The 24982-nt window shown below is 40.2% G+C and overlaps 1 protein-coding gene across 1 annotated transcript in view; it reads left to right on the top strand.

Moving 5' to 3' along the window:
• GOLIM4 (golgi integral membrane protein 4) overlaps nt 1–24982 on the top strand; it is a 64954-nt gene that overhangs the window by 16155 nt on the left and 23817 nt on the right. The window contains exons 2-3 of the mRNA XM_024195599.3: nt 23260–23334; nt 24566–24615. Coding sequence (XP_024051367.1) covers nt 23260–23334; nt 24566–24615 — 125 coding nt within the window. The remainder of the gene's footprint in view (nt 1–23259; nt 23335–24565; nt 24616–24982) is intronic.

Genomic DNA, 24982 nt, shown 5'->3' with positions numbered 1-24982 from the left:
AATGCAAAATATGTTCATATTTTCTTATATACAACAAGGGTCTGGATTTATTGCTTATTTGGGACGGGAAGGAAATGTAGGAATGATGAACAGGCTCTTGTTTCCTAGAGCTGATAATGCCACATGGGGGGAAAGGTTCTGGTTAGGGACTGTTCTGCTTTTCTTTGAAAACATATCAACAATTAAACATAATTAATAGGTCTAGATCAGGGGTGGCCAACCTGTGGCTCCGGAGCCACACGCGGCTCTTCAGAAGATAATATGCGGCTCCTTGTACAGAACCGGCTCTGAGGCTGGAGCTACAGGCGCCAACTTTCCAATTTCCCCGGGGGGTGCTCACTGCTCAACCCCTGGCTCTGCCCCCACTCCACCCTTTCCCGCCCCCTCCCCTGAGCCTGCTGTGCTCTCACTCCTCCTCCCCCCCCCCACCCCCGAGCCTCCTCCACGCCACGAAACAGCTGATCGGGAGGGAGGGGGAGTGCTGATCAGTGGAGCTGTCAGTGGGTGGGAGGCGCTGGGAGTGGTGGGTGGGGGATCGGATGGGAGGCTATTAACATATTACTGTGGCTCTTTGGAAATATACATTGGTAAATTCTGGCTCCTTCTCAGGCTCAGGTTGGCCACCCCGGTCTAGATTGTGGTGTTTAGGCGCAGTTTTAAATAAAGGGTGGCACATGGGTGTGTTATTGCAGGAGCTATTGTGACTCCATCACCATTCCACCCTGGACATTCCTCTTGTGCCAGGAGGGGGAAAAGTGACTTACTGCACCCCTGAAAAGGTGCAGCCAGCTCCTTGGTCAGCACACAGAGGGAGATGACTGAGCCATTATTGCCTGCTTCCCACCCTTTCCCCTCCCACTTGCTTGCATGAGAGCCAGGGAAAGTAGCAGCAGTCATGCAGCTGTGCACAGGACCTGGACCTGAGTGGCTCTAACCCAGCTGTTCAGGGGTGAGGTGGGAGGGAAATCCTTTCATCCAGCTAGTCCCCTCTACAGCCAGGTGAGGGCTAGGAAATAATGTGGCCCATCATGATAAAATTGGCAAGATGATGAAGAGAAAAAGGACAAAGAAAAAACAAAACTTAAAATGACATCCCGGGTAATTTAAAGAACAGTCTAAGAAACAGCTAGACAGTTTACCAGCACAGAAATTAAGTAATTATCATAAATATATTGACATATAAAATGTCTAATTTATAAAGCATTTTAATCACAAACCAAAAGTTATTAAAAATCAGGGATTCTGGAATCGTAAAGCAAATGTTGATCTGAACCACTGGGATCATCATCATCATCTGACAAATCATCCATCTAGGGTAGGCTGTTGTTTGAACTAAGCATGTAACATCATCCTACTCGAAGGAAAGGCATCTAGTACCCATCATAAACTGCTGCAGTTTAGCAGGGAACACCCCCTAAGGCAACAACTCTCTTCAAAGCATTATTTTCAGGCAAAATATTAAGAAAGAATCTTATGGCTGCACAAGCATAAAAATGCCACCCATGGCTAGCAGTGTCACGGATTAAAAACAAACCCTCAAAAAGGAAGGGAAAAAAAAGTGACCTTGAAGTCTAGGGTCGCTGCAGCAGTCTCTTCAAGAAGTGTGTGTGTGTACCAGGGGTACACTGGTTAATCACCCTCTTCATTGATTCCCCAGGAAGTAGCACCAGCATGCTCAGCTATAATAAGAGGAGTTAAAAACTGAATGGGTCAGAAATTGGTGCTCTGAGGAGTAATGTCTAGAATCCTCCTCACAGGTTAGTTCTGACTGGGGGTTGTCACCAAATTGCCCTCAGGAGCCCTGGAAGGAGGAACAGCAGCCTTTTTGTTGTATCTTTCTTTCCCTACTTCTCCAGCTAAACCACTCCAAGAATGAATTAAATATCCTAGCCCCAGGGTTCGGTCATAATAATGTGTCTGGCAATTTAAGTCAGTTTACACTTAACACACAGTGTTCTGTAATCTTTCACTTTTTGGGGAAGAGGAGCACCTTACACCACTCTTAAGCAATCCCAGCAAGTTTTCCAAGGATTAGTATCCAAGGGTGCCAAACTCTAGGGCAGAGGTGGGCAAACTACGGTCCTGCCCAGCCCCTGAGTTCCTGGCCCGGGAGGCTAGCTCCCGGCCCCTCCCCTGCTGTCCTTCCTCCCCCACAGCCTCAGCTAGCTCGCTCCGCCGCTGGCGCAATCTGGGCAGCGGGGCTGTGAGCTCCTGGGGCAGCGCAGCTGCAGAGCTCGGCCTGACCCGGTGCTCTGTGCTGTGCGGTGGCGGCTGTGTGGCCCGGCTCCAGCTGGGCGGTGCGGCTGTAGTGCCGCCAGCCACTGGTGCTCCAGGCTGCGCGGTAAGGGGGCAGGGAGCAGGGGGGGTTGGATAGAGGGCAAGGGAATTTGGGGTGGTGGGCAGGGGTGTGGGTAGAGGTTGGGGGAGGAACAGGGGGCAGTCAGGGGCAGGGGTTCCGGGGGCAGTCAGGTGACGGAGAAGGGGTGGTTGGATGGCGCAGGGGTCCCGGGGTGTGTGTGTCAGGAATGAGAGGAGAGGTTGGATGGGGCGGTGGGGATTCGGGGGTGGTCAGGGGACAGGGAGCCGGGGTGTGTGGATGGGGCCGGGGTCCCAGAGGGGCTGTCAGGGAACAGGGGGGTTGGATGGGGCAGGAGTCCCGGGGGGAGGGGGGGGCAGATAGGAGGTGGGGACCGGGCCACGACCCCCTCCCCTAACCGGCCCTCCATCCAATTTACGAAACCCGATGCGGCCCTCAGGCCAAAAGGTTTGCCCGCCCCTGCTCTAGGAGCAACACTGAAGGAAGCTGTGACCCAAAGGTCTGTTTGATGTGGGGAAATGGGGCAGTCCAGAAATTTATTTCTCAGTATTCACCAACTGCCTATTCCTGCACACTCTGTGTGTCCCATCCTGAAATGCTCAAACGCTTTTTGAATGGAGAGTTGATTGCTTTTAAATATATCTAAACTTACAAACTGGGGGGGAGGGGGAGAGAGAGGAGCCTTACAGTATAGACAGGGAAGGGTCCTCACAGCCATATGCAGCTGTGTTTACTTTGTGTTACTGCTTTACAGTGTTTACTTTGTGCTAGTTCTTTAGCTTACTGAGTAAGAGGCCAGACACAGAGATCGGTCCTTGATGCAACATTGTACGATTGGCAGCCTATTATATCTGTATGTTTGCAGTTATGAAATGGTCTGGCAGTGCGAGGATAGTAGCTCCTGGAACGCTGAGGACGTTCCTGTTACGGCTAGCCACAGTGTATCTTCCAGAGAGGGGAAATTAAACCCTGTCCTGAAGGGTCTGGAACTTTCTCTGGAACTGATCACAGTGCTTGCGTTGGCCACAGGGGTTGCTAACGGTAGGCATAAGCTGCTGAGCACTCTGCATGGAAGAACTACAGAAGCTGTGGCTAAGATTTTCAAAAGTGATCAATGATTTTTGGATGCCCAACGTAGAATGTCTCACTGGGCCTAATTTTCAGACAGAGCCGAGCACCCACCCTGATATAACCAGACCCCATTGAAATGTATCATGTAGAGTACCCAAAAATTAAGGCAACCAAACATGAGTCATATTGAAAAATCTTATCCATAGTATGATTGATCCTGAGGAAAAGGAAGTGTGTTTCTGGGGAAAGAAAGGGTTAGTTGGGAGGGTTTTTCTTACTGAACACATGCATACATAGGCCTGATTCTGTTCCCACTTACACCAGTGTAAATCCTGATTAATGCTGTTGAAATGACTGGATTTACCACAGCATAAAACTGGTGAAAGTAAAAAATTAGGCTCTTTCTAGGGGAAGCCAGGCAGGTGAACAAAGGTCATGCATGCATATATTTGTGCCTAAATGATAAAGGCCTATGAAGGAGATGCATCTCCAGATCAAAATGCCTTGGATTATATAAAGTCAATTACAGAAATGTATTTGAAAGGGTCTGACATGTAGATTCACGGCCAGTTTTTGCAAGTCTTAGCCAGCCACTCTTTCACCCCCCCCCCCCCCCAATCAGACAGATGCTGCTGTGCCCCATCAAGGCAAAGGAGGTTATTGAGTAGATGCACTATTATGTGGAACAATAATGCCCTGTTCTTAAAATAAGCACCTTGTTACCATCTGTTCTGTTTTTCAAGGAATGCAGTAATTGTACCTAGAGTACTCATTTTAAAATCATGTTCATCAGCATAATCAGTCTTTTGAAGCTCTGTTAGAGTAAAAGGCCAAACTTCTTTATTGAAAGTATATTTTGTACCTTGGAAAAAAATATATGTCCATAGTTAGTCTGTTCAACCCTTCTGCCTTCAACCTTGATATTAAAAGATCCCACTTCTCACAGCGGAAATAGTCGTAAGTGGATGTGCCTACTCCTCCTGTTTTATGACCGTGTGGGTTCCCTGCAAGATACTTTTCTAAGGAGATAAAAATTATGTTTTAGCCTGGACTGTTTTGGAGGCTGAAGGTGAAAAATGATGTAGCTAAATACAGTCTCCATTCAGGGATCATTTTGATGGTGTACACTAAGCCAGGCTCAGGATGATATGCCTGACAGTGTCCCTTAATCCAACCCCAGAGCCTTGCAGATATTTCCACTGCCCATCCAGCAAAGGGCTGCGGGATCATTGGGCATCCACTAAAATACAGATTGGAGCAGCATAGCAAACTAAACAGTAAACTAGAGTTAGAAGAAAAACTAGAGCTGGCTGGTTTTTGAAGGGAAAAAGTGTTCTGGCTGAAATGAAAATTTTCATTATTTGAAATTTTCTGGTTTTGATGAAAAACTGAAAAGATGGAGTTTGAGGGTCTTCCTCCACTCCCCTTTTCTGACCTGTTTCTGTTTTGTCGAAAAACTGAAACATGTAGAAGCATATTTTTCATTTTGTTCTTGTTTGTTTATGTGGAAAACCCATCATTGTTGAGCCAACTCATTAGAGACAGTAATACTATATCTTCAAAGCCAGATTCACAAGAGTGCTTCCATTGATTTCAGTGTAACGATTCTTGAGAATAGAAGTTTGCAGATATGGGGGAAGGGGAAAACCTGAGTGCAACTACTTCCTTGTAAGGTACTGAAAAAGGGTCATTTCCCTGAGGCTTCCTCTCAGGGGATGATATTTTCCTTCTGTCTTTTACTGCAGTTTTTGGTTGGAAACACTGCTTTTAAAGTAGTATTTGGCACTGCCAATCTTTCAATATTGATGATATGCACAGCTGTGTCACAGGAAGGTGATGCTCATGCAGTAATAGCCCATTTTGTATGTGTATTTTGGTGCCTCCAGCTTCTGCGGAGCCATGAAGCTTTTATGATTTCTCTTATATCTGTAACTGTTTTGTTTTTTTTGACAAGAGCTATAACTATGCACCCAGAATGGCACAATGAATGCATAGCATTTCCACTTGCTTTTGTGAGTGTGGTTCTTTTTACTTAGTTTTTATATTTAGTGCCTTGTGCCCCAGCAGGTTTAATTATTGCATCCAGTTGTGTTTTGTGTTTTCTGTTAGTTCAAAGCAAATGTTTCCTTAATAATTTACTACTAACCATAACTTGCAGAGTGTCATCTGGCTCTCTCACTTCATCTTGCTATCGAGGTAAAATCTGATAATCTGTTCATAGTGACTTCTATGGGCCTTACCAGCTCAGTGTGATGTATTGGCTACTATGTGCATACTGAAATACCCAAGTTAGTTAGTTTAACTTTTCTAGAACAAGGAAGCTTTTTAGTTTCTGGTAACACTAAAGGATCTCAGTTTAGCAGTTCATATTGTATTGATCCATGCTCCTTAGGAATGACTGACATTTATCAATGGGTTAGCAAAGGGCTAACACATAGGAAGTCCCAAAACACAGCCCACCAGAATGTTAAAATCAATGGTTATAACCTATTTAGGAAGGCTCAAGGGGGCAAAAGTGGCACTGAAATGGCACTCTGTCAAAAATGGCATTACCTGTTTCTAAGTCATTGATAACTCAAAAGAAAATGATTTTCAGTGCATATGGATCAGTGACCTAATAGGTAAAGCATAAGCGGGTTTTAGCTGTATCTGCTACAGACCACCAGATCACACAATGGAACAGATGCCGCCTACTTATGCATCTGTCAGTAACATTTAGAAAAAAACAAAAAGCTATGTCATGCTAGGACTTCAGATTAAGTGACATGCTGAAGGTCTCATGCTGCCAGTGCTAAAACATCCATGGAATTTCTAAATATTATAGGTGATAATTTCCTAACTCAAAAAATGTTGCATGTAACCCAGGGGAATTCTATATTAAACTTCATCTTGCAGGTAAAGAAGAATGGATCACAGAGCTAAAAATTAATGGTAGGTTAGGTACAAGTGATCATGATTTGATCATATTTATAATGTGCAAACAGAATAAAGTCCAGACCATTAATATAACTTGGTACTTTAAAAGGGCTAATTTCACAAAGCTGAAAACAATTATGAACCCAGTCAGCTCGGAGGAAGAATTTAATTAGAAAAAGTAAAAGATAATTGGGAATTGTTTAAGAACACTTTACTAGATGCCCAAAAAGCTACAATCAAAGAAGGCGGCTGCATTGGTTAAAAAACCAACCGGGTTTAGAGGGGAAGTGAAGGCAGCTATAAAAGTGTGTGTGTGTGTGTGTGTGTGTGTGTGTGTGTGTAAAAATAAAATATAAATGTTTTATAAATGTTTATATAATAAAAATAAATGGAAGAAAGAAGAATTTGATAGCAATGAGTATAAATATAAGCTAGGAATTGTAGAAAATTGATAAGGGAAGCAAAGGGCCACAAGGAGACATCTATGGCCAGTAATGTTAAGGACAATAAGAATTTAACTACATTAGGAACAAAAAAAATCCTAACAATGGAACTGGTCCATTACTGGATGGAAATGGTAGAATTATCAATAATAATGCTAGACATTTTTTAATCAGTAGATCTGGATAACTTGTATCCAAGAGTTTTTTAAGAGGTGGCTGAGGTGCTCACTGGACCATTAATGGTAGTTTTCAATAAATTCTGGAACTCTGGGGAGGCTCCAGAAGATAGGAAGAAAGCGAATATTGTACCAATATTTCAAAAGGGTAAATGGGATAATATGGGTAATATAGGCCTGTGAGTCTGACATCAATCTTGGGCAAGTTAATGTAGCAGCTGACCTGGGACTCAATTAATAAAGAATTAAAGGAGGATAATATAATTAATGCCAATTAATGTGGGTTTATGGAAACTAGATGCTTTCAACTAATTTTATATCTTTTTTGATGAGATTATAAATATGGTTGATAACTGTAATAGTATTGATGTCATATGCTTGGATTTCTGTAAGGCATTTGATTAGAGACCACAGCTATTTCTTAGCAGTAGGGGGATGTGTTTCTAGGAGCCTACCAGTTAAGAATAAATAAATAGTAAAAAAGGTTATTTCTGAAAGCCCCAATCTTCTCCCATTTCTAGAACTGGACTCAAACCAAGCTTTAGACTCTGCAACATTTGGCGGGTTTTTTTAAATGTTTTGTGGGGTTTTTTTTTGTTGGAACCAGAAGTGGAAGAGCTAAAATACTATGATATGCAAAGCCAAGGGTTCACTAAGCATCTCAATCCTTAACTGCTTATCTGAGCTACACCCAAACTCTGAACCTTATGACGTTCTTTCATAATTAGCTCCAATACCTTTTCTTATCTATTACCAAGCTCTACAAAATTAGACTATGGAATACTCCTAGATGTGGATGGCATAAATTTCACAATGTATATCTGTAACTACCACTCTCTTGGCCAACATACCAGGGATTGAACAGGGGAATTGTAGAACTGAAAGAGAAAGTGAGCTAAAGAGCCAGCTGGGGACTGTAACAAATGCTTATCCTCTGGATCTGACACAGAGCGGGATACAGAACACAGACTTCAAACTATTAATATGAGGTTTTTTTATTGATATTCATTGTATTAGAGTGCTTCCCACATACAGAGCTTTGTCAAAAACATGCATGAAGGATGGGAATTTTGCATAGGAATAGGAAGAATCTGCAATAAAAAAAAAGTTATACAACCTTGTAGAGGGGACCTTTTACAAGTAAAGTTGGTTGTGGTGTGTCTCTGTCCTACCTAATTTATATGAGTCAGATATGAGTGGTATTTGGTGTTAACAGTTATATATAGCAAAAAACAAAACTCTGACAGAAGGTCTCATGTTCTCCAGTGTTTGAATGTTTGAAGACAAATAATTGTGTGACATCATGATATGTGAGTGACATGCCCCTTTCCTAGTTTCAGGGACAAGTAGGTAGCAAGAGACTATGATTTGTGAAGGACTTTTATGGTACACGGGCAAGTGATATATGTCTTGCTTTCTTTTTATGCATCTACCGTCAACAATAACCCTATGACAAATACATCACGAACACTTGAATTTATAAGATAGATAGATATAGTGACTCTCCTTTAAAAAAATTAAAACCACATACAACATGTGTTACAAAGGGCTCTCTTATTTTACAGGACATCAAAAGTCAAAGCAGTGTTTACTTTCTGGGAAGTGCTGCTGCCAGCAAGTCATTTTGCTTGTCTTGAAAAGCTTTGTGTTCTTCTTTTGTGGTAACTGGTTGTAACTTATTTAACAGATGAACAGTTATCTGAACATATAAGTCTGTATTGGGACAAATCTGTTTCTCTTATATAAGCAAATCTGATTGTTATCGAATGTAAATGTGGTTCTAAATGATTTTTTTTTAGAAAATGTAATTACAACACTCTGCAGGCAATTCTAGTTGTTTTAAATTAATAAAATAATTGCAGTCTGCCTCTGCACCAAATCTTTCCATGCATAAGTTGTAAAAATGCATATTTTTTATACAAAAACATTGATCCTTTATGAAGAAAAATAAGTGTTGACTATAAAATGGAAAAACTTCAATGTTTTTCAGCATTTTCCTTTCTCTGTAGCGCTTCTGTAATGTCACTTCTTGCACTCTAGATAACAAAGTAAAATTTTCCTACTTTCAGTGACTGATATACTGCTGCTTTTTACAAAAATCTGCTTTTCATATGAATTTCAAATTTAGTTGTATTTCTGAACTATGCAAATGTGATGCACAGTGCCCACAAGGAGTTGGATTGCAGTGGAGAGCGATGATACTTTTTCAGGATCCACCCACAATCTCTGAATGTGGATAGCTGGATGTTTCTGCTAAGATGGTCAGCAGTGAAATAGTGGATCATGCTATTTAAGCCATCAGTCCTGCACAGATGCATAGGGAGCAGTTCCATTAAATTCATAATGAATACTCACAATACATGAACAACAACATAATAGTAAGCAAATGCATAAGACTTTATGTGATTGTGGTCTAAAGCAGAGGTTCTCAAAGCCGGTCTGATGCTTGTTCAGGGAAAGCCCCCTGGCGGGCCGGGCAGGTTTGTTTACCTGTCGCGTCCGCAGGTTCGGCCGATCGCGGCTCCCACTGGCCGTGGTTCGCCGTTCCAGGCCAATGGGGGCTGCGGGAAGGGCCGCCAGCACATCCCTCAGCCTGCACCGCTTCCCGCAGCCCCCATTGGCCTGGAGCGGCGAACTGCGGCCAGTGGGAGCCGCGATCGGCCGAACCTGCAGACACGGCAGGTAAACAAACTGGCCCGGCCCGCCAGTGGCTTTCCCTGAACAAGCGGCGGAGCGGTTTTGAGAACCACTGGTCTAAAGAGTTACCATATGAATGGATCACTTCATGTCTCTTAGAACAATTGTTTCTTTCTGTCTTCAGAATTAAGAAATAAGAGAGCACTGCACTGATTCACATGTGGATGGCTCTCTTTCCAACCAATAGGGTTAGAAACTGATAGGGTTACCAGAGAAGTGCCAGTGTGGCTTACCACATACTGCTGGTTCAGTCCAACTCTCACAGTTTGTGTGAGAATAATACTGAGTATTGCCAAGATTATTACTGCCTGTTACTTTTAGACCACAGAAGATTTTTCTGCTGGCTCAGTTTGGAAAGTTATGTAGCACAGTAGCCATGATATTCATTAAGATAATTGATTAGTATTCTGTATGATTTTAATATTTTTCAGCCAAGATGTAAACTTAATTTTTCAATGCGTAAAGCAGTGTGTTAGGGTGTTCCAAACTTTACATCTCTCAGATCCTCTTTCTAGCATACCAAGAAAGTGAAGTATTGTAGTTGCAAAAGACTTGATAATATAATATTGAAAACACTGTTTTTTTTTAAACTACAGGAGTGGCTTTAATTAAAAAAATGGATTACGTTTTCATGAGTACAAAGTAAAGATGAGTGAACTAGTCATGAATGCTAAGTAAGCTTTCTTTCATCAGATCACTTGCCTCCTGTGTTGTAATTAACGTTCAGGGGGATTGCAGCAGAGCAGTTTTTTGAGAACTTGTTATTTAGCTAGAATGGTATGTGGTCCCCCTCCTCCCCCCCCCCTTTTTTTCCCCCCATGGTAAATTTTAAATAGAAGATTGTAGTCTGAGATGAATTTAAGGAGTATTGAACGCCTCCCGTTCTACCCCCTCCTTCGCCATTGCATTGACAAAACATGTTGACTGTCCTTGACAGTTGAAATGCTAGTAAATAAACACAACTATGACCTAGTTGGCATCACAGAGACCTGGTGGGATGATACGCATGACTGGAATATTGGTATAGAAGGGTACAGCTTGCTCAGGAAGGACAGGCAGGGAAAAAAGGAAGGAGGTATTATATATTATAAATGTATACACTTGGACGGAGGTAGAGATGGAAATAAGAGACAGACTTGTTGAAAGTCTCTGGGTAAGGATAAAAGGGGTAAAAAACAAGGGTGATGTCATGGTAGGGGTCTACTACAGACCACCTAACCAGGAAGAAGAGGTGGATGAGACTTTCTTTAAAAACGAATAAAATCATCCAAAGTACAGGACTTAGTGGTAATGGGGGACTTAAACTACTCAGACATCTGTTGGGAAAATAACACAGCAAGGCACAGATTATCCAACAAGTTCTTGGAATGTATTGGAGACCATTTTTTTATTTCAGAAGGTGGAGAAAGCTACTAGGGGAGAGGCTGTTCTAGATTTGATTTTGACAAATAGGAAGGAGTTGGTTGAAAATTTTGAAAGTGGAAGGCACCTTGGGTGAAAGTGATCATGAAATGATAGAGTTCATGATTCTAAGGAATGGGAGGAGGGAGAACAACAAAATAAAGACTGGATTTATGGATTTCAAGAAGGCAGACTTTAGCAAACTCAGGGAGTTGGTAGGTAAAATCCTATGGGAAGCAAGTCTAAGGGGAAAAACAATTGAAGACAGTTGGGAGTTTTTCAAAGACACATTATTAAGGGCACAACAGCAAACTATCCCACTACGTAGGAAAGATAAGAAGTATGGCAAGAGACCACCCTGGCTTAACCAGGAGATCTTCAATGATCTAAAAATCAAAAGAGAGTCCTACAAAAAGTGAAAACTAGGTGAAATTACAAAGGATGAATATAAACAAATAACACAAGTATGTAGGGACAAAATTAGAAAGGCCAAAGCACAAAATGAGATCAAATTAGCTAGAGACATAAAGGGTAACAAGAAAACATTCTACAAATACATTAGAAGAAAGAGGAAGACCAAGGACAGGGTGGGGGCGGGAATAACAGAAAATGTGGAAATGGTAGAGGTGCTTAATGACTTCTTTGTTTTGGTTTTCACCAAGAAGGTTGGTGGCAAATGGACATCTAACATAGTGAATGCCAGTGAAAATGAGGTAGGATCAGAGGCTAAAATAGGAAAAGAACAAGTTAAAAATTACTTAGACAAGTTAGATGTCTTCAGGTCACCAGAGTCTGATGAAATGCATCCTAGAATACTCAAGGAGCTGACTGAGGAGATATCTGAGCCATTAGTGATTATCTTTGAAAAGACATGGAAGATGGGAGAGATTGCAGAAGACTGAAAAAGGGCAAATATAGTGCCAATCTATAAAAAAGGATATAAGAACCACCCAGGGAATTACAGACCAGTCAGCTTAACTTCTGTACCCGGAAAGATAATGGAGCAAATAATTAAGCAATCAATTTGCAAACATCTAGAAGATAATAAGATAAGTAACAGTCAGCATGGATTTGTCAAGAACAAATCACGTCAAACCAACCTGATAGCTTTCTTTGCTAGGTTAACAAGGCTTGTGGATGGGGGGAAGCGGTAGACGTGGTATATCTTGACTTCCGTAAAGCTTTTGATACTGTCTCGCATTACCTTCTCATAAACAAACTAGGGAAATGGAACCTAGATGGGGCTATTATAAAATGGGTGCATAACTGGTTGGAAAACTGTTCCCAGAGAGTAGTTATCAGTAGTTTACAGTCATGCTGGAAGGGCATAACGAGTGAGGTCCCGCAGGGATCAGTTCTGGGTCCGGTTCTGTTCAATATCTTCATCAATGATTTAGATAATGGCATAGAAAGTACACTTATAAAGTTTGCGGATGATACCAAGCTGGGAGGGGTTACAAGTGCTTTGGAGAATAGGATTAAAATTCAAAATGATCTGGACAAACTGGAGAAATGGTCTGCAGTAAATAGGGTGAAATTCAATAAGGACAAATGCAAAGTAATCCACTTAAGAAGGAACAATCAGTTGCACACATACAAAATGGGAAATGACAGCCTAGGAAGGAGTACTACGGAAAGGGATCTGGGGGTCATAGTGGACCACAAGCCTAATAGGAGTCAACAGTGTAACACTGTTTGGAAAAAAAAAAAAAAAAGCAAACATCATTCTGGGATGTATTAGCAAGACACGAGAAGTAATTCTTCTGCTCTACTCCACGCTGATTAGACCTCAACTGGAGTATCGTGTCCAGTTCTGGGCACCACATTTCAGGAAAGCTGTGGACAAATTAGAGAAAACCCAGAGAAGAGCAACAAAAATGAGCAAGGGTCTAGAAAACATGACCTATGAGGGAAGATTGAAAAAACTGGGTTTGTTTAGTCTGGAAAAGAGAAGACTGAGAGGGGACATGATAACAGATTTCAAGTACATAAAAGTTTGCAAGAAGGAGGGAGAAGAATTGTTCTTCTTAACCTCTGAGGATAGGACAAAGAAGCAATGGGCTTAAGTTGCAGCAAGGGCGGTTTAGGTTGGACATTAGGAAAAACTTCCTAACTGTCAGGATGGTTAAGCACTGGAATAAATTGCCTAGCGAGGTTGTGAAATCTCCATTGCTGGAGATTTTTAAGAGCAGATTAGAGCAGTGGTCGGCAACCTTTGGCACGCGGCTCGCCAGGGTAAGCACCCTGGTGGGCCGGGACGGTTTGTTTACCTGCCGCGTCCGCAGGTTCGGCCGATCGCGGCTCCCCCGGCCGCTGTTCGCTGCTCCAGGCCAATGGGAGCTGCTGGAAGCGGCGGCCAGTACGTCCCTCGGCAGGGAACTGGACTAGATGGCCTCTCGAGGTTCCTTCCAGTCCTATGATTCTATGACCTTATTGGTTCTGCTTTGGGGCTTTTTTCTTTGAGGCTATATTGCTTACTTCTGTACAGTCATCTGTGGGTTCCTGAGGTGCCTTTTTTCAACTATGCAGGTAATTTTATAGAATTAACAGCTATGCATATACAAGCTCCATCTATGTGCAGGCACTTCATTTCAGATATACTATCCAGCAGTCATTAATGACACCAGCAAAGATGGATAAGGGAGAACGAATAGTGTAGCCAATTAAAGTAACAGGTACGCAGAATGTAGTTACTAAATTTGACATTGGGCCAAGACAGGGTTAGACCCTCTAGACTGTAGGAGCTAGCTTGTAACTTTACATACTGCCCTGATTAAGGGTGTAGCTACATGCCTTCTGCCCCAGGAGCAAACCAGACTAGACAACAAATTGTGACTCAGTCACCATTTCTCCTCTGTTTCCCACTTGCTCAAGGGGAGGAGTAAGTTATTTCACCTCTTTTCATGAAGCAGTTTTCCTGACTTTCATCCGAACCTGCCTGTGATTTGACAAAAGTTGATCCAGCCACCAATGCTTCTGCGAAACATTTCAAGTTTGACAAAACAGCAGCTTATGTTGAAACTGTTTTGTTGTAAAATTCCCAACCAGCTATCTTCAGGAACTGTGGGTTCAATTCCCTGCTCTGGCACACACTTCCTAGTTGATCTCAAAGAAGTCAATCTCTCTGGGTCTCACTTCTTCATCTGTTAAAATAGGAATGGCAGCACTTTACTACTTCACAGGGGTGTTGTGAGGATAAATACCTAAAGATTGTGAGGTTCTCAGATACTATGGTAATAGGGGCCACTTAAGATCAATAAGATCCATAGTGTGCTAAGGTGAGGCTGAGGTTGGGAAAGTCAGAGGAAAGCAACCATAGAAACTTGGAAGGCTTAACCTTCAATTGTGCCAAATTCTGAAAAGAACAGTATGGAAAACGTGGTAACACATTTTACAATTTCTTTCTTAATTGGAGAACTTAGAAAGCCATGGATTTATTTTTCCCTGGAAAAAATCTGTTACAGTCAATAAACTGGGAGGAAACAAATCTTCTTAACTTGTCTTTCCCTGCTCTTTGCGGAGTTACATTTTGTGCTTCTGAAACATTCGCTCATTTGAGACACTCAAAACATTACCTCATCTCTGCTCTTGCTGTTGCTGATTTATTACCAACAGTTCTGGCTGTGGATCTCCTTAGAGCAACTTCTTCATTTTGTCCATATTAACATAATAAACCTTTCTTAATTAAAGCAAACAAACATTCTAATTATCCTATATTTGTATATTTCAAAACCCGACCCCCCAAGAAATCACGTGTATCTTTACTTGTGAATGTAAAAAAGGGAAATGAGGTGTGGAGAAGGGCATGCAGTGTGGACTAGCGATTCTCAAACTTGTTGAGACCAAATACTATTTACACTTCTGCCTCTGTCACAAATGAGGACTATTAATGAAACCTCTGTCCCTTTATATTTGCTGCTAGTATGGCTTTAGACTTTCAGGGCTTTGGGTAGCATCTTCTGACAAGACTACAGAGTATAAGTAATTTGTAGATTGTACATAATCAGAATCCAAAACAATTATTGAAATGCCAATCCTGATTCAGAGGAGAGACTCTGATTACGTGTTTAAATGTGGCATAAGAAGTGGAGTACCATTAGCTTAGTCTCTAGGTAATCTCCTCCTTTCTCTAGAAGTCCAGATTCAAAAGCTTCTCAGACAAGGCTGGATTTACAGCCTTGGTGCCAACAAGATTAGAATATAGTGCTGGGTATAGAAGAATATACCAATTTATGCCAATTGAGGATTTGGCTCTAAAAGTTCAATATGTTACATAATTACTATCAAAACTGAACATTTGTCCTGTAAAAAGTCAATTTTTTCCCCATGCATATTTTTTCCTCAACTAAATTGGTTTTTCAAAGGAGCATTGAAGGTATAAAATAGTGAGGTCTAAGAGCCAAACCACTGAATTCTTTATCTCCTTTCTTCCTGCCCACCTCATTGTTTTTCACTCTTTAAATCAAAGTTTGCTGAGGAAGTTACAATAGCAGGCAAAGTAGAAGAAGTAAAGTGAAAAATATTTCTGCAGAATCATGTTATGGCTTAGCCTCTGACTGCTAAAAAGCCTACTTCCACTCCTGATAGCATGGAAGGAGAAAAGCATTATGGATTTTAATTTCTCTCATGAGTTGCTATGTTACAAGCACTGCTCCTTTTGCAATGTAATTCTATATTCAAAATCTTTAGTGCCAAGATGAAACCATTACTACAGTTCTTCCATTTTTCTCTCTGCTGAAACTTAGTTGGTGATGACTTTGTGAATATTCATTATATGCTTGTTTTTGTTGCAGTGGCTCTTGATACATTAGTTCATCTTGACTGATGCCCTTGACTTTAGGGGATGTATAGCAATGTAGAGGTAGGTGACAAGGATTGATTAGCAATCCTGCTTCTAAGCGAAAATGTAAACACTTCTATATAAATCACTAGCCAAAGAGTCTGCAGAATGTATGTTAGAGGAATTAAGAACAATTTTTAAGGCTGCAAAGCACTCTTAGAACTGCCAAAATGCAAATCTTTACTTGATATTTCTTGTTCATAGTTCACTATGCCATTTGGTACTTACTTCACTCTTCGGGGAAATCCATTTTCCATTTTATGGAAATTTACAATTTTCAGTTATTTGTTTCATAAATTGCAAGGACTCTTGCAAGTTACTGTTTGGAAAGGGAAGAAGTCTTTCAACACAGTATGGTCAGTTGTCTTAAGCACAGCTGTGTAAAACTGCACTTTTACTTCACTGGGATTTGTGTGAACATTTTCCTTCTATCTCAGATATATCTGGGTTTTCATCATGAGATTATGTTTGAGTTTAGGATTTGTTCATACCTGAAACTCAAAAGAGAAGAGAGCCCCTCAAAATTGCTATTTTCCCCCAAATCTAATTGTGATGATGATGTCAAGAACTGACCTAGTTTTGAGCAAACCTGGGACATGATTCAAAAACTGTCTAGAATATTTCAGTGAACCTGCTCTGGATTTGGCTTCACACATTTGATTTAATTGTAAACATTTTGCACAGTTCTAGTCTTGAGCTTCTAAAAGGGTTAATTATTTCTGATGATGGAGCAGTTTTTCCTTACAAGTGTACTGTCTGTACCCAAGGCATTGAGCATATTATTATGATGTATAGATACTTAAGAGGTATTATCTCACTTGTCTAAATACAATTGGAAGTAGAATTATTACATAGCATGTGACCTGTGATGCAAAGTTGACTGGTCACATAATACTGGCTGTCCTCCTTTTTTCAAACTGCCTTATTGCATCAAGGTAGCTAAATATACACTCAAAATACTTCCCTGATGTAAAATTTCCATCTAATCAATTGCTTTATTAGCCACAGGGATCTCATGCAGTCACGAACACAAGAGGAGATGGTCCTTGTGCTCATCTTTGGAAAGATGTGGTGCACACTATGAAAAGACTTGAATCTTAAGTATCTAGAATCTCTTTCCTACAAGATATCACATAACTGAAAAAGAGAAGTCTTCTATTCACTAAGAAAAATCTTGTTTGTGTCAGAGCAATGCGATATTCTCTTTCTGGCTGGACAAATCCCATAAATGGATGTGAAACTTTTTATTTTTACTTGTAGGAAAATGGGTTGTCAGTAGATCATAACTGTTTACTGTGGAGAATGGGGGCAGTAATATCACAAAGCACACATGCTAGGATGTTGGCTGAATTACAAGATCACCAAAACATAATGAATAGGAAGTTTGATTAGTAGTTTTTGGTGACCAGACTTAGACTAAGATATTGAAAGAGAAATTAGTTGGTGTGAATTCTGTAGTATTCACTGAAGCATACCACAAATCATATTGTCATCTATGGAAGCGTGCTACGAAGCCTTGGCAAAGACATCATAGTAGCTTTGCAAAGAAGAATAAGTGATTTAGAGGTAGCCGATGATTATTCCAGAAGTCCAAAAATGACATGTGACACATCCTTTTGCTGCTCTTCTGAGGCTTTTGCAGGATGTTTGCCACATATGTTTATGCTTGAAGAGATTATGGACCTCAGTTGGTTTCAAAGCAATGTTTGGTTTTCCTACGGAAATACAGTCTCACACTCTGCATCAGCTGCTTATTACTCAATGTCAAACTGGCTGGCAAAATGCTTACTGCAAGCACTTAGAGGGGCATTGAGGAAAAATGCGGGAAGAACCCTGTAACAACATATAGCAAACTTTTTTCATTCAGGTGTGTACCACAAACCACCCTCCAGAATACTCCGAAGAGTTATTTCTTAAACATCAGTTAAGAATGAGAATTCATTATCTTAGCTCAGATTTAACCAAAGAACTAGATGACATAGCACAGAATAAGAAATCCACAACATAAACAATGCCAGGTGTTTTTGCCTAGACCAAAAAGTGTGTTGATTTGAAATTACAAGGTCAAAAGTAAATATTTTACTTGTTGTAATATACTGGGACATATCTGGTTGAGTAAATTGATCAATATTTTCCTTTCTTTTCCGTTATTAGATAATGTTTCAGAGAATAAAAAAATTGAACACTGGTTATGTAATTTCTCTGAAAGAAAAATCATCTTTTTTACTGGCCTTGATGATACCACCAGTGAAATGGAGTCTGAAAACTACAATGTGTTATAGATAACTAATCTGAATATATAGACTAGGAATAATATCCTATCACCACCACCAGCCGGAATCCAACCAATACTTATTGTTGAATCTTTTGGAATTCAGTAATATTGTGATTAACCATTCCTCCATATAGATTCATAGAATATCAGGGTTGGAAGGGACCTCAGGCGGTCATCTAGTCCAACCCCCTGCTCAAAGACAGATTTTTGCCTCAGATCCCTAAATGGCCCCCTCAAGGATTATATCTGTCCCATCATGCATACACATGGCTGACTGCAGATGAATTCAAACAAACCTCAGAGGACAACAGTTATTTTTTAGGGCCGCCAATTTCTTTAACTAGTGTAGGGAAACATGCAGTTCCAGGACAGTTGATTGAACGACTGTAACACTGAATGCATTTAGCACTAGGGCTGTCAATCACAGTAAATTCAATTGATTAATGCAAAATAAATTAACTAGATTAAAAAAAATAGTTGCAATTAACCACTGTTTTAATCGCACTGTTAAATAATAATAGAATACCAGTTTAAATTTATTATAAATATTTTTGGATGTGTTTCTACACTTTCAAATATATTGATTTCAATTACAACACAGAATACCATGTATACAGTGATCACTTTATATTTTTATTATAAATATTTGCACTGTAAAAAAATACATATATTTTTCAATTCATCTCATACAAGTACTGTAGTGCGATCTCTTTATTGTGAAAGTGCAACTTACAAATGTAGATTTTTATTTTTATTTTTTTACATAACTGCACTCAAAAACAAAACAAATCTAAAACATTAGAGCCTACAGGTTCACTCAGTCCTACTTCTTGTTCAGCCAATCATTAATACAAACAAGTTTGTTTACATTTATGGGAGATAATGCTGCCTGCTTCTTATTTACAATGTCACCTGAAAGTGAGAACAGGTACTCGTATGACACTGTTGTAGCCGGTGTTGCAAGGTATTTACATGCCAGATATGCTAAACATTCATATGCCCCTTCGTGCTTTGTCCACCATTCAAGAGGACATGCTTTCATGTTGATGTCACTCATTAAAAATAATGTGTTAATTAAATTTGTGACTGAACTCCTTAGGGAAGAATTGTATGTCTCCTGCTCCATGGTTTTACCTGTATTCTGTAATATATTTCATGTTATAGTAGTCTTGGATGACGACCCAGCACATGTTGTTTGATTTAAGAACACTTTCACTGCAGATTTGACAAGACGCAAAGAAGATACCAATTACTCCTGGGGGATTTCTGCGCCCCTGTGCGGGCGCAGAATTCATACCTTCCATAGATTTCTTGGCTCCCCGTCAGAAAAATGGGGGAGCCAAGAAATCTGTGGGGAACACACACCCCTTCTGCAGCAGCCCGGGCGCATCTGCTGGGAGCAGCCGGCAGCAGATCGCAGATCACCGCGGGGGGAGGCTGGCCATGGGTGCGTGCATCTGGGTGCCTGTCTGTGTGCGAACAAGTGAGGGAGACTCACTCTGTCCCTCTCGCTTGCAGTTGTACTTGCTGCATCCCAGGCTTGGCGGCGTAGGGCTGTGTGAAGCAGGCTCTGTCCCTGTGGTAGAGCAGAAATGTAACAACTAAGCAGGCTGCTAATGTTCCCATTGTTAGTTAATTGTTCCCATTCTTATTCTTATAATTATTCCCAGTCAATGAAGGTTCGTTTACCTTGCCAGAGTGGCATAAAGGAGTCTTATTGTAAATGACAGTAACGGAATCCTCAGCTAGGAAGTCTATGTGCATTCTTGCTTTTTTTTCCTGAGCCAGAGAGGCACAAGGGGGTTAGACTACAGCTCAGGATCTATTTTACTTATCCATTTAAAAAAAAAATGCAGGACAATAACTAGCAAAACTGTATGACTTTCATGTGTGAAAGTCTGAGCAATTTAAAGCGACATTCTACTTTACAGAACACCTAACACCAAAATAAAATTTAATGTAATTTAAATGAAAATCCAGGATTACAAATGGAATGCAGGGTCTTGGTGACCAAGTACATCTCTACCCCGATATAACGCGACCCGATATAACACGAATTCGGATATAACGCGGTAAAGCAATGTTCCGGGGGGGCAGGGCTGCGCGCTCCAGCGGATCAAAGCAAGTTCGATATAACACGGTTTCACCTATAATGCGGTAAGATTTTTTGGCTCTCGAGGACAGCGTTATATCGGGGTAGAGGTGTATTTGTAACATAACCATCATATGTTTAGGAAATGCTAAACAGTTATTGTGATTTTTTTTCTGTATGGTAGTTTAAATAAATTACCACAATAAGTGAAACTGATGTGATTATATTGCATTATTTTGACAAATAAAATATGCAGAATTTTTCATTTCTGGTACAGAATTTGGGATTTTTTGGCACAGAATTCCCCCAGGAGTAACCAATATATGATTTCTAAAGATAGCTACAGTACTCAACCCAAGCTTTTAGAATCTGACATGCCTTTCAAAATCTTGAGAGGTACAAGGTGTGCAACATGTTGTCAGAAGTCTTAAAAGAGCAATACTCCGATGTGGAAACTACAGAGCCCAAACCACCAAAAAAGAAAATCAACCTTCTGTTGGTGGCATCTGACTCAAATGATTTAAATGAATGTGCATAGGTCTGCACTTCTTTGGATCGTTATTGAGCAGAACCCATCATCAGCACTGTATTCTGAGTTGTAACTGAAATCAGTATAGATGAAAACATCCAAAAATATTTAAATAAATGGTGTTGTATTATTGTTTAATAGTGCAATTAAAATTGCGATTAATCACAACAATTTTTTTAAATCTCGTGATTAATTTTTTTAGATCGTTTTACAGCCCCAAACAATACATATATTGATTTGTCTTGATGCTGGTTTATTGTCACTTGAGGTAAATAAATTTTGCTGCTGATACCCAAAGCAGCATCTGATTATGTATTGTCTTACACTACTTGCTTATATAAGCAAAGCTCTATATGCCTCACTTTTAGGGTTACCATATTTAAAAAATAAAAAAAGAGGACACTCCACGGGGCCCTGGCCCCACCCCTTTCCCACCCTGGCCCCGCCCCAACCCCACCCCTTCCCCAAAGTCCTTGCCCTAACTCCGCCCCCTCCCCTGAGCGCCCCGCATTCCCCCTCCTCCCTCCCAGCCACGCGAAAAGGGCTGCCCGGCAAACCGTGAAGCCGGTAGCGCTCGGGCTTTGGGCAGCCCCCATGCCTCCGGACCCTGCGCCCCCGGCCGGGCACTTCCCCTCCCGGGCTCCGGCTGCTGTGCTCCCCCCCTGACTCTTCAGCTCTGTTTAAGAGCCGAGCTGCCCGAGCGCTACCGGCTTCGGGCAGCCCCCATGCCTCCGGACCCTGCGCCCCCGGACGTATGGTAACCCTACTCACTTTTTACAATAACAAGTAAATAGAGGATAAAAAGATAGCATCATATCCAATCCAGTCAATTTAAATAAGTAAAAGTGATTTCAGCAACTACGTATGTCTGAGACCATGCAACAATTTTTGTGGTTTTTACAAATCATATTTTCCTGTTTTAAATATTTTTCTCATCCCAGTTGCTCTGTGCAAAACCCATGCAAATAACTGACTATCGAGCGGAAAAAGCAAAGCTGACTCAAACAAAATGCTTTAGATATACAAAGTAAACAAACTGGAAAAAATGGAGATAAAATTGTATCTCATTTTAGTTACAGTAACTGTAGGTATTACTTGTAACAACTGAGGATTGAAAAAAAATCCACACATATAGATTTGGGTTGAAATGATATCTTTAACTAAAGTGTTTAATTGCCACTAGGGCAATAATTAATATAACCTGTGAAAAGCAGTTTAGAAGTTTTGACCTCTATTCAAGAAAGTACTTAAGGACATGCTTAAATTTACTCATAGGTTTAAATCCCATTGAAATCAGTGGAGCTTAGATTCCCTTCCTGAACTGAGATGCTCTCCTGAATTAGGAATTTTCATACTTGGACTGATAATCTGAAAAAAAAAATGAGATAGGTTCTCTGAGTTAGTATTACTTTGAAGGATGACAGGGACCACGTATTCTGAAACAAAGTGGATTCAGACATCAGCACCATGTATTTGCTGAGAGTGGGCATCCAAAAGACAATCAGATTCTATACAAGATGTCCCACTCAGCTGGGGGCTGAGATAGAAAGAAGAGATTATTTGTATCAGACATTGTTTATGTCTGAATCTACTATGAGGTACTTATATGGCCTCCCCGTACTTGAGTCTTCAATGTAGTTATCCTTACTGAGGTATGGAAGTACTATTATCCTAATTTTACAGATGGGAAACTGAGACACAGAGCAACTAAGTGACTTTCCCAAGGTCATACAATATGTCTGTGGCAGAGCAGAGAACTGAACCCAAGTCTCCCAACTTCAAGGCTAACCCGCCAACCACTGCACTATTCCGCCTTTCTCATCTGCCCTACTACCTTACCTGCCTATTCCCTTCTTGGGAGCAAGTGGAATGCTCCAAGAATTCTGGTCTTGAGGAACTCTAAGCAGGATTTTTGAATATTTCATTTGTCTTTTTCACAAGCAAGACAGAAGAGATTGGAAATATGGCAAAATTCACACATACATACCAAAGAAATAAAGATAAACTGGTAGGTCTAATTTGAGTGTATAACTCACTTGCTACAGTTATAAACAAATTGAGTGTATAACTCACTTGCCACAGATAGAAAGAGATATAGCACAAACCGAATTTAAGTAATAAATAAAAGTTTAAATGGCTAGGACTAAAGTTTAAGGACCAGATTCTCAGTTGGTATAAAGAACAGGTGTACTTGTGGCACCTTAGAGACTAACAAATTTATTTGAGCATAAGCTTTCGTGGGCTACAGCCCGCCATCCGATGAAGTGGGCTGTAGCCCACGAAAGCTTATGCTCAAATAAATTTGTTAGTCTCTAAGGTGCCACAAGTACTCCTGTTCTTTTTACGGATACAGACTAAAACGGCTGCTACTCCTGAAATCAGTTGGTATAACTGACTTTGGATTGTCCTTATGCATTCTGCACCAATACTATTTGTTATGTATTGTTCCCCTTTCTATTATCTGTAAAATGAATTACTATGTTCAAATCTTTCTCTTTTCAGTTGTCTATGAGCACAGGTCAAGATTAGAAAAGTCTTTACAGAAGGAAAGGCTTGAACATAAGAAAGCAAAAGAAGGTAAAAATCTTGTTTTTCATTTTTCTCAGTTATATATGTTAATTTTATAAATTATGGATCCCTGTAATTCACTGGTAGGTCCACTGCTATAGACAGGTTGCTAGACACAGCATATTGAATTTCTATGATATAAATATATGCACAAGTCCTTTTATTGGATATAAAAAAAAAAAAAAACTCCATAAGGCATATGACCATTTGATGCATGCCATAAGGTATTCAGTTAGGCCCCAATTCAGAAACTTGTGTGTTTAAAGTGAAGTACATGCATAAAACGCCTGTCCTGAATAGAGATGATTTGTGAATCTGGGTCTTAGTTAAATGTCCTTGAATAATATAGTACTGGACATATGCTGTGTTTGATTATGCAAATAATACATGTTTTTCTTTTTAAAAAGCCACCCTCTGCAAAAGTTTTAAGAGTACAATAGTTTTGGTAACTTTTCTAACTTATTTTTCATGGTGTAAATTACTTGTTTGAAATGTTAAGGCATGAGGTAATGAAAGTCCACCCTGCACTCTCCCTAAAAATAGTTGCTGCTAGTTAGGCGATTCATAGGCCTTCAGTTAAAGCAACTTGTTTGATACAAAAGATTAAAAAGCATTAAAAGCTGTTTGGGGTTTTCTTGCCCTAAAATCCTAGATGGTTTTGTGGTGCCACCTAGTGGACAACAATAAATCATTAGTTTTGTAAACGGCAGGTCATCTTTTTCAGAATTAGAAAATAAAGAAGAGTACAAAGGAACTCGCAATGAAAAGGGGGTGGGACGCGTTTTTGTGTTTTTTGCTTTTTGACTTTCCTGTGTTCTTGTGGCTGAAGAAGATTTTAAAGTGTTATCTTCTCATAGGAAAATGCACAATTTAACTTCCCCTTTCCTTTTAATAGTGCTACTGGGCCTTTAAATGTAGTACATAAGACTTCTGAAACACATTTAGTTTCCCACCAGTAGTCCCAGGCTTGCCTTGCCATACTTTGTACAGTACTGGCATAAACAGTTTTATATGCAAATACTTTGACGATCAGATTTAAAATTCAAAGTATTTCCTTAGTTTTTATAGTTCCTCAGGAAAGCTGTAAATGCAACATTCCCCAACTTTGTAGCTACTTTGTGTGTGGAATTCCCATTTACAAGAAGGTATTTTGAATACAGAGTACCTACAGACTCTGGCCCCCAAGCTTTTTTGTCAGTGAAATATTTCTTTAATAGTCTCCTTTTTTATTATTTCCTAGACTTTCTTGTTTATAAATTGGAAGCACAAGAAACACTAAATAAAGGAAGGGTAAGTAAAAAATAAAATAAAATAGAATGTTAAAGAATTGGTACCAAAGAATAACGACACTACTCCATTTACAAAGGAAAGGATAGGGTATGTAATTAAAACCATTCAAAAAGATAAGAGACTTACAAAACCCTAATTGAAATAGCTTTGACTTATTCCACTTTTGTTGTGTATGTTAAATGCGCCCTGTTAGAAAGATCCAAATGATCTAGTAAGAGAGGAAGTTTCTTTCTAGGGAATTACTTTGGAAAAACAAACACTCCTCCGCTTATACTATAGTAGCTGAAGTTAATGGTACTCTTTTTATAATAGCTGTCTCCTATCAGCCAATCTTGACTGGAGAAAACTGAATAGGGAGAGAAACAGA

This window comes from Terrapene carolina, unplaced genomic scaffold (genome assembly GCF_002925995.2).
Source record: "Terrapene carolina triunguis isolate 2854851 unplaced genomic scaffold, T_m_triunguis-2.0 Scaffold88, whole genome shotgun sequence".
Taxonomy (NCBI): domain Eukaryota; kingdom Metazoa; phylum Chordata; order Testudines; family Emydidae; genus Terrapene; species Terrapene triunguis.
Note: the sequence above shows the minus strand (reverse complement) of the source record. Positions and strands in the feature narration are given on the sequence as shown.